Genomic DNA, 11,114 nt, shown 5'->3' on the forward strand with positions numbered 1-11,114 from the left:
GGAGTCACTATAGAACTACAAGCTAGGGAGGGTCATGCCCTCTAGGTAATGAGTGAACATCGCATCAGCATTGAACAATTGAGCCTACAGTGTGACGAGGTAGTGGCGCAAAATAGAAAAATAGTGCAGGTGGTGGAGGAAGCCTGCCAGATGGTCCCGGAGTTGGTCATCCAAGCAGAAGAACCAGTGGAGGTGCGCGTTTGGAAATTAACAGCAGGGTACACGAGGCAAAGGAATAAATGGCCAGGGTTCAGCTAGAGTTGAACCTTCAGATAGCAGAATTGCAGTTGAGGGCACAACGTTCAACTTCGTCAGAGGTTAAGGAATAACGTTCCACCGCAAAAACAACATCAATGGCAGTGGTCAACAGTGTAGTGACAGACTACATAAAGCTGTTCGAGCAGTCATTCAAGGTCCTCACCACCCTGCAGGAGGATCCAAACATATAGCGCCTAGAGACAGAGACACGCGAGTTGCAGCAGAGATATGATGAAGTAAAAGGGACTACACAGATGATTTCCCTCACATAGAGTCTCACAAGGATGTAGCAGGCTAAAGCGCTCAAGGAGCAAGTGGATGCTGCTCGGCATAAGGAAGCAGTTTTGAAGGCGCACTTATAGCTGTGGATCAATAAGGCCTATACTATTACAGCCTCCATTGAAGCAAAGCTCATGTAGCTGCAAGAAACATAGGAGAGGATTCAAGGCAGTAGTTCAGCCACAGCGGTCACTGAACAACGTGTCAAGGAATTACAACAGGCAGCCGCTTAGTGCGTTGCCGAACTTACAGTGATCTAGTCAGAGTTGGTAGGTCTTCGCACAAAGATCTCCACAATGACAGAGTGACTCGAGTGCGAGTCATGATGTTTGTGTTGGGGGCTTGTTGGGCACGGGACCCCCCAAGGGAAGTGTTGGGGCTTAGAGCCCAAATTTTGGTCAAAGATTGTAATTCCGATGTAAAGACTTCGCGTTTGTGGGCGTGGAGCACGTATTTTGTAAAAGAGTCATAGGGTTGTTCACCCTTAATTTTGTTAATGTAATGTCGGCTGTAGAGATCTACCCATGGTCTGCGAACCATGGGATTGTATAAATAGAGCAAGGCTCTAAGTAGTTAAGACATCAATTGATAATGGAAGATGAACACATGATGTATGCGAGATATATTTGTGGAGTAAAGTCTAGTTTTGGGTTGTAGAGTAGGAGAAGGTTCTGCAGTTGAGTGTGTAGAGGCCTAGTAGTCCGCAACTGAGTGTGCAGACCCCTTCAACTGAGTGTACAGGGCAAGTCGAGTCTGTAACAGTTGGAAGTATTAATAAAGAGAAGTTTTTATCATTTCTGTGTATTTATTTCCTGTTTTATGCTTCTGATATTTTGGTTATGAAATTGCACTTTTGATGCTTATATGATGCACGAATGTGTATAACTGTGTTTATTAAGTGAACACAAGTTAGAATAATTGGTTACACGAAGATAAGTAAGATCTATTAAGAAGATGAGTAAGATACATGGTGTAGTTTGGGGAAATAGCGCAGGTTGCTACCATAGCAGCGCGAAAGCATCTCAGCCCCTGGTTAGGGATGCACGAAAGATGATTATAATAGATCGTGAAGGTATTGAAGGTTAGAATAGTGTGTGAAGCGACCTACGTGAAGGTAGATCTAGTTGGACTAAATCGACATCACAGACATCTCAAGGGTGCAGAAACTTGGTTCCAACATCCCCCCATACTGCTTCGAGTGAGACTTCAGTCCACGCTCCGCAAGCTAATGCTGAAAGGGCTAGTAGTGTAGGGATTTGTTTCGCTAAATAACTCTGAACCTGGGTCAGGCCCCCATAAGCCAACAAGAATCAAAGATGACAAGCAAAATGGTGGACTACAATTCACGTGACTCTCCCTACAGATCAGTTGGGTAGTAAGGAGATGATTATTCTCCTGATATAGCTAACACATTGAGGAGTTTGAGAGCTAAGATCATAAGTTGAAAGGGATAAAATGACACATTGGTTGAGGCTTAGGAAAGAATTGTAAGGGCTCATGAAAAGCAGGAAAAGGTCAATGCAGTGATCCTTCAAAGCTTGTCAGGCCTGCAGAGATAGGGACAATTGAGGATTATTCAAGAAAAAAAAGAGAAGACTAATGGGGAATATGGCAGTAGGTATCAGTTAGAATACAAGTTGGATAAAGGGGACACAGTTAGAGGTGGTAGATCATTGGGTACACCTAATAGGAGGACTAGTATGTATGGGTTTCATTCTATTTCTTCATCTAGGAGACATCATCATCATTACTGCCATCATCCTTATAGGAGGAATGAGTACTTGCCTGAGGAGTTCAAGAAAGTCAAGCCCCCTATATTTGATGGAGTTGTTGAGGTATGTTCCTTAATTAAAGGATGAGAAAGAAAAGATTCAAATTTTATAAGTTGGTTTCCAACAACATATAGAGACTCGATTGAGTTTGGTGAGCCTCGGTCACTGGAGGAAGCCATAAGGAAATTGAAGCATGGTTATGAGAAATCAAAGCATAAAGATGGGCCTAAAAATGATTTGAAGGGGAATGAGAAAGTAAAGGGAAGTGGCCACTGAAGTGGGGAAGACCCCAGGATGTAGGTGAGAAAGAAAATGTTGTTCCTTACAAGAAGTTTAATGCAGTTGAGAAGGGACATGGGTCTGAGCCTGAAGACTAGCATAATAGAGATGATGGTAAGGGGCCATTGTAGAGATGGATTTTTGGCAAAGATCATTACAAGAAGTATTTTCCATTGTATCATGGTGGTAGGCCCCAAATCTATAATGCTCAGTAGGCATAGATAATTGAGGATGTTGGCCATAACATTCCTCAGATTTATGTAGTAGTGGAAAAAAAGCAGGTAGATCACCAGACATCCATTATTGATATGGAAGGTAAACTTTACAATCAAGTTGTTTCTATTTTGATTGAACCTAGATCGAATTATATTTATGTTCATCCTAACCTGGTCAATAAGTGTGTTTGATACAAGAAGTGCATGTAGAGTCTTGGTTGATGCAGTTGACTACAAGTACTATTGGTCACTTTAATTGCTTATTGATTAAACAACCAAGTGCTACATAAATTGTCAACCCAGGGAAGTCTGGTTATTTCAAAGGCAACTACGTACTATATGTACTCAATCTTAAAAGCAATAAAAGTTGTAGTAAAATTAATCACACCTTGCTTCAACAAACTGAAACTCCACTCTGTGTTACAGCAAAAACACTCTATTGCAGACAGCTACCAAAGAATGCTTAATTTCATTCAAGGAGTAATCTAATGAAAAGAATCAATCTGCAAAGGAAAGCATAGGCTATGCTGTAACAGAGAATAGGACCCTATTCCCAGAGCAGGAATCTTCAGCACCTGTTTCTGATTATCGAGCTTGCCAACTCACTCTGTAAACTCAATCACTAATGAAACACTCATGAATTGACTGTAGATAAACTTAAACAATGCAGCAATCAATTGGAAAGAAAACAGAGTTTCAGCAGAAATATATAAACAATATTCAGTAAACAGTACTGCTAACAAGGTATGGAGAAAAGACACACTTAACACACTGCAGAAATATAATGGGTGAATCTTGTGATGAAGGTGGGCCCTGTCCTTCTCACAAGATTCCCCAGGAAACAAGAACTAGAAAGAAATGCTCAGAATGAGATTTTATTCATCCATCAATATGTCAAGTTACAAAAAATATTCTAGTCATGTTCCTTCAACTAAACCTTTCCCGCAATCTATTCATCCCCCTATAATGTAGATGTCGCCTCTTTTTAAAGAGGAGACATCTATTACAATAGATTACATTGTAAGTTCTATTTTAACCCAATATGCAAAAATAGGGAAATCAGTTTCCTGTCGACAAAATTGTTACATTAATACTATTTTGGGTCATGATCGTTACATCCAGTGTAGCAGCTCCGGTGATCTTCCTCTGCTGTTGTCAAATCTAGAATGCAAATCACAACTATTTCAGCCACGAGATTTGTGTGCCGTTTTTACTGTTTCAGCAACTGCAAAAATAGTCTTGCGAATTCCAGGCAGTTTCAGCAATGTGGACTGCACATCATTCTTTAACTGTTCAGCAACTAACAATTTAATGATTAACAATGAAGATAGTGTAATTATATGTAAAATAATTAAACGTATAGTGATGAGAAGAATATTGTGGACCTTCAGAATAATTGGTTTAAAACAATAACAAGGACTTTAAATATAAGCTGAAAAGGATGACATCATAGGCAAAATGTATGGTCAAAAAGGGACAATATGAGGTCCTAACATCAAGCCTTTGAAACCAATCCTTTCTATTCTCCTTCACTGTTTTTGTTAAAATAGCTTCTATGACTTTATTTGTACTTTCCACCTGACCATTGGCTTGGGGGTGGTAAGGTGTAGTCATTTTATGATTAATATGATATTTCTGAAGTGTAGCTTTAAAACCATGAGAATTGAAAGGAGGTCCTCCATCTGTGACTAGCTCTCTAGGCACTCCAAACCTAACAAAGATTTCTTCAAATAAAAAGGTTAAAACAGATTCTTCATTAGCTCTAATAAGTGCCTTAGCTTCCACCCATTTAGTCATATAATCTGTACAAACCAATATGTAAACTCTTTGATTGGATGGAGGATTGATGGGTCCTATAAAGTCTAGAGCCCATCTCTCAAATGGTTCAAGTACTACCTAGGGGTTCAATGGAATTTCATCTCTATGATTAGGTTGACCCATTCTCTGACAGCTATCACAGGCCCTAACATGTTTCCTTGCATCCTTGAAAAGTGAGGGCCAATAATACCCCATTCTGAGAATTTTATGTGCTGTTCTCTTATCAGCAAAATGCCCTCCACAAGGGCCATCATGACAAGCCTTCAATATATCATAAACCTCGTCTTCTCTAATGCATTTCTGAATTTCGTGATCAAGTCCTGTATGAAAAAGACACCCACTTATCTAGTTGTACCAAGAACTTTGTTGAATGATCTTTCTTTTCTCTCTATGTGACAAGTGTGATGGTAACTTCCCTGCAACCAAATAATTGGCAATGTCTGCATACCAAGGTGAGTGAGCAGATACTGCAAATAAGTATTCATCAGGAAAGGAATCATCTACTGGAGTATTATCATCAGTTTTTATCCAAGAAAGGAAGTCAGCAACTACATTTTCCTTACCTGGTCGATCTACAATTGTAATATCAAATTCTTGTAGTAATAATAACCACCTGGTAACTCGAGCATTTGTAACAGATTTATTCATTAAATACTTAATGGCCGAGTGATCAGTATGAACAAAAGTAGGGTAACCAGTAATATAATGTCGAAACTTATTAATAGCATAAATGACTGCTAAAAATTCCTTTTCGGTAACTGTGTAATTAAGTTCAGCAGGGGTCATATTCTTACTAATGAAATAGATAGCATAAGGAAGATTGTTTTCTCCTTGACCCAAGATAGCTCCAATTGCAGTATCTGAAGCATTAGAGGATATATGAAAGGGAAATGCCCAATTAGGTCCCCTTAGAATAGGAGTTGTAGACAACTGATGCTTAAGTTCATCAAATGCTTTTTGACAATCATTAGTCCACTTAAATTCAACATTTTTTGTAAGTAACACAAACAAAGGAGAAGCTATTTTAGAAAAAAAATTGATAAATCTTCTGTAATATCCAGCATGTCCTAAAAAACTTCTTACATCAGTTTGTGTTTTAGGGATAGGAAGAGTCTGAATTACCTGCACTTTGGATGGATCAACTTGAATCCCTAGGAATGAAATGAAGTGTCCCAATACAATTCCTTCATTCATCATCATATGACATTTTTCAGTACTTAAGGAAAGATGAGCTTGTATACAACGTTTAAGTACTTTCTCAAGGTTTTGTAGTGCATCTTCAAAAGTCACACCATAAGGAGTAAAGTCATCCATAAATATCTCCATGGAGTCATTAAGCATATTAGAAAAAATTCCTATCACTGCTCTTTGAAACGTTGTTGGAGCATTACATAGTCCAAATGGGAGAACTTTATAAGCAAAAGTTCCCCATGGACTAGTAAAAGTGGTCTTGTCTTGGTCTTGGGGTGCAATTTTGATCTGGTTATATCCACTAAAACCATCTAAAAAGGAAAAGAATCTCTTCCCTGACAAACTGTCTAGCACCTGATCAATAAATGGTAAGGGGAAATGATCTTTTTGAGTGGCTTTGTTTAAGGCTCTATAATCTACACACACTCTCCATTTCCCATTTTTCTTAGGTACTATCACCAATGGAGAAACCCATTCACTGTCAGATATGGGGTATATAAACCCTGCATTAAGCAGTTTTTGAAGTTCTTCTTTAACAATTTCCCTCAGATTGGGATTCATTCGTCGCTGGGGTTGACAGACTGGTCGAGACCCTTCCTTAATATAAATACGATGGGTACATAATTCAGGAGAGATCCCCTTCATATTTGTGTAGTCCCATGCGAATGCTTCCTTATTTTCACGAAGTAACTTCATTAACTGTTGTGTTTCAGCATCTGTCAAGTTAGGGTTTATATTCAATGTTTTGCCAGGTTCGATTTCTACTGTTATACTCTTAGAGGAGATAGCAGTTGATGTTTGAGATGAATTTTCAGATTTAAGGTTTTCCTGTGTTTCAGGTTCCAAAATTGTAGTTAACTGATTATATGTTTCAGAGGCAACCGAGGAGGGTTCAGAAATAAAATTACTAATTACTTCATCCTCTGTGGTGTCTTTAAAGGTTAAGGCTTGTCCAATCGTCAAAATGGGTTGAGTGTCATTATCCTCATAGTCTAACCATACAAAATTATCATTGTTAATCATAGGTGTAGCATGAGGGTAGAGAGTGAGCTACTTAGTTTCACATCCATTATAAATTTTCATTGAGCCTAACCTACAGCTGATGAAGGCATCTGCTATAGCCAGCCAGGGTCTCCCCAAAATCAGAGGATGCCCCCCAACTTTGTTTTAGTCTATAATACAACAAAATCAGCTGGGTAGTTCCAAGATTCAAATGAAATGATCAGGTCTTCAATAACCCCTTCTGGTTTGATTGTGGAACGATCAGCTAGCTCTAGGATAGTTGATGTCTCTCTAATTACATTTTTTAGCTGTAATATTTGTGCAGTTTCAAGGGTCATAATATTTATAGCAGCACCTAAGTCTACCAGAATTCGAGAAACAATAGTTTTTTTGACCTGTACTATGACCGTAGGATGACCGGGATCACCATATTTTATATGAGGGGTTTTTCCTGACATTAAAGTGACTAGATCACCCATCACATGAACTGTGAGGGGGTATTTAGCTTTCCTACCAGGTTTTTGATGAAAATGTCTCTGACAGTTCTGGCATAAATTGGTACATCTCTGAGTGCTTGCAGAAGTGGAATTTTAACATATAGGTTCTGCAATTCCCCTAGAAGGTTAAAAACAGGCGGCTCAGGTGTCTTAGTGAGAGCTAAACACTTAGGGAATGGTGGCTCTGTTGTTTCAGCAGTTTTATTAGAGGGTGGCTCGACTGTTTCAGCACCCTTATTGGATGATTTATCTTTTTCTGTCTCTTCTTTGTCAGAGTCAGAAGAAGTAATATCATCAATAATAGGCTCAACTATTCTCCCAGACCGCAAATGGATATCATTACACTGTACAGGGAAAACAGGAGATATAGGCTGGTTCTGAATATCGATGACTTGCACAGCTTTATTATTATTATTATTAGGATTAGGGTTCGGTTGTACAGGTAGCTGGGGTCTCATTGTCTGATTATTCGGTGGAGCACCTGATGGCAGAGAGAGAGGTTGCTGATACTGAGGGAATTGGTTTGGAAACGGCATTTGCTGAGCTCTCCAGCTTGGGTTCCATTGATTAAAATAAGATTGTTGTAGAGACCAAGGAGTCCACATTGTAGGGTCTACAAAGGGAGGGTTTGTTTGTTGCATGGGTGGGAAGTTCATTTGGTTGAAGGGTGGGTATTGCATTTGATTGAAGGGCGGGTAATTTGCTTGATTAAAAGAAGGATAATTATTCCAACGATTAAATGGCATATTAGAATTCGTACCTTGTCCTCGTGGTTGCCATTGCCTCCTCTGTGTCAGCAAATAAACTGCTTCAGCTTCTTCTTCAGTTGGTTGCAATGCTGCTTTTATTCCTGGTAAAGAAGGGCATTGTTGAGTTTCATGGTCCTTCTCACAAATGGTGCAAATTGGTACCTTGTCCAGTGGGCATTCCCTTAGTGGATGTTTTTCTCTGCATTTAGGGCAGAAAATGGCCAAAGCAGCTTCTACCTCTGCCTGCTTCTTTTTAACCTGCAAGGTATCAATCTGTGAAGCAAAAGAGCTTAACATTTCAGTTTTAAATTCTTCAAGTAGATTACCTATTTCGGCTCTTGTTGCTCCCCCACTGGCTGATTTCTGGACTCTTGAATATGTATTGTCCCTGCTTTTCGATCTATTAGCAGCTCCTCTTGAACATCTCTTACAGAGGTTAACAATTTCATCATACGATTCCTTGGATATATCCCCTTTACCAAGCATATTTAACATATCTAAACAATCATCCCGTACCCCTTTCAATAATATGGTCTTAAGGATATCCTTACTTACATTAGGGTGATCGGATCTCTGCAGATTATATTGCAATCTTTCCACAAAATCCTCCAAATTTTCGTCCTCCTTCTGAACCATCTTGAATAGTTCCTCCTTCTTTTCTCTTGTCCGGCAATAATCTTGATATTTGGCCAGAAACTTCTCCTTCATCTGCTCCCATGTTGTGATCACATGACCTCCCAGGCTCATAAACCATCTCAGTGCATTTCCTTTTAATGTCGTTGGAAATAACTTCAACTTTTGAGCATTAGTAACATAATCATAACTTCTACATAATATATCATACTCAAAAATAAATTCATCAGGGTCTTCAGATGATAAACCATGGAAGTTGGGTAATGCTGAGAGTGGGATATTCTTCATAGGAGTTGTCCCTCTGGGAAGATCCTCAATAGGGAATTCCAAGGTGGAGAGAGAATTCTCTCCTCTTCCTTCTCCTCTACGTCCCCCACCAAAGATTCCTTCATTGTTTCCCTCCATTGGTTGTTCCCCTGTTGCACTTGCCCGGTCTTCAGCGCTTTCTGTTGAACCCTCAATGTCCTGAACTGGTTCCTCAACTTCTATTGATCCTTCAATATCTTCCACTGGTTCTTCAATGTCCTCTACTGATTCCTCAGTATATTCTACTGTCTCTTCAGCCCTTTCAGGTCCCACTACTTCCTCCGTTTCGTAGTTCATTTGGAGAGAGTGCTGAGTCTGTGGCCTCCGAGAGCTTAACCTCTGAGAAGTTTCAGCTTTTGAGATAATATCATCAATAAAAGTTCTCCTTCCTCCTCTGCCTTTGCCCTTGCCACCTGTAGGATTAGTTTTCCTGCATCCTCTCATGCATCCTGTATATCTAAAAGAAAATCATTAATGCTCTTAAAATCTATAATTTCCTTCCCCGGCAATGGTGCCAAAATGTTGGTCACTTTAATTGCTTATTGATTAAACAACCAAGTGCTACATAAATTGTCAACCCAGGGAAGTCTGGTTATTTCAAAGGCAACTGCATACTATATGTACTCAATATTAAAAGCAATAAAAGTTGTAGTAAAATTAATCACACCTTGCTTCAACAAACTGAAATTCCACTCTGTGTTATAGAAAAAACACTCTATTGCAGACAGCTACCAAAGAATGCTTAATTTCATTCAAGGAGTAAACTAATGAAAAGAACCAATCTGCAAAGGAAAGCATAGGCTATGTTGTAATAGAGAACATGACCCTATTCCCAGAGCAGGAATCTTCAGCACCTGTTTCTGATTATCAAGCTTGCCAACTCACTCTGTAAACTCAATCACTAATGAAACACTCATGAATTGACTGTAGATAAACTTAAACAATGCAGCAATCAATTGAAAGAAAATAGAGGTTCAGCATAAATATATAAACAAGATTCAATAAACAGTACTGCTAACAAGGTATGGAGAAAAGGCACACTTAACACGCTGTAGAAATATAATGGGTGAATCTTGTGATGAAGGTGGGCCCTCTCCTTCTCACAAGATTCCCCAGGAAACAAGAACTAGAAAGAGATGCTCAGAATGAGATTTTATTCATCCATCAATATGTCAAGTTACAAAAAGGATTCCAGTCCTGTTCCTTCAACTAAACCTTTCCCGCAGTCTGTTCATCCCCCTCTAATGTAGATGTCTCCTCTTTTTAAAGAGGAGACATCTATTACAACAGATTACATTGTAAATTCTATTTTAACCCAATATACAAAAATAGGGAAATCAGTTTCCCATCAACAAAATGTTGTTACATTAATACTGTCTTTGGATCATGATCGTTACATCCAGTGTAGCAGCTCCATTGATCTTCCTCTGCTGTTGTCAAATCTAGAACGCAAATCACAACTGTTTAGCCATGAGATTTTCGTGTCATTTTTTCTGTTTCAGCAACTGCAAAAATAGTCTTGTGAATTCCAGGCAGTTTCAGCAATGTGGACTGCGCATCATTCTTTAACTATTCAACAACTAACAATTTAATGATTAACAATGAAGATAGCATAATTATATGTAAAATAATTAAACGTATAGTGATGAGAAGAATATTATGTACCTTTGGAATAATTAGGTTAAGACAATAACAAGGACTTTAAATATAAGCTGAAAAGGATGACATCATAGGCAAAATGTATGGTCAAAAAGGGACAATATGAGGTCCTAACAAGTACTAGGAAGAAAGTTCATCATTGGGTAAGATCTTGTGCATTTAAGATGAATTGTATGCATATATCAACACATCTAAATGTTATTCCATTGGGATCATATAGCATGCTTATGGGTATGGATTGGTTGCACCTCCACAACACCAAAGTGGAATGTTATGACATGGCTATTGAGTTTATGTATAATAATGGGGAAAAGAGAATCTTGTAGGGAATGTAGAACCCTACATTGGTGAGGATGGTTATAGTTATGCAAGCTAAGTGCAATCATAGGAAGAAGTGTGTACTATTTGTAGTTCATATTTCTAGTGACAAGGGTAAGGATGTTGAGAATGTGGAAG

The 11,114-nt window shown here is 38.8% G+C and overlaps 1 protein-coding gene across 1 annotated transcript in view; it reads right to left on the bottom strand.

The window, feature by feature from the left end:
* Positions 1 to 9,296, bottom strand: part of LOC149238165 (replication protein A 70 kDa DNA-binding subunit A-like) — a 38,661-nt gene extending 29,365 nt beyond the window's left edge. Inside the window, exon 1 of the mRNA XM_089369490.1 lies at positions 9,062 to 9,296. Within this exon, the coding sequence (XP_089225616.1) occupies positions 9,062 to 9,296 (235 nt within the window). The remainder of the gene's footprint in view (positions 1 to 9,061) is intronic.
* Between the last annotated feature and the right edge of the window lie 1,818 nt (positions 9,297 to 11,114).

This window comes from Pinus tabuliformis, chromosome 8 (genome assembly GCF_031772625.1).
Source record: "Pinus tabuliformis cultivar Carrire ecotype Pingquan chromosome 8, CPIR1, whole genome shotgun sequence".
NCBI classification, from domain to species: domain Eukaryota; kingdom Viridiplantae; phylum Streptophyta; class Pinopsida; order Pinales; family Pinaceae; genus Pinus; species Pinus tabuliformis.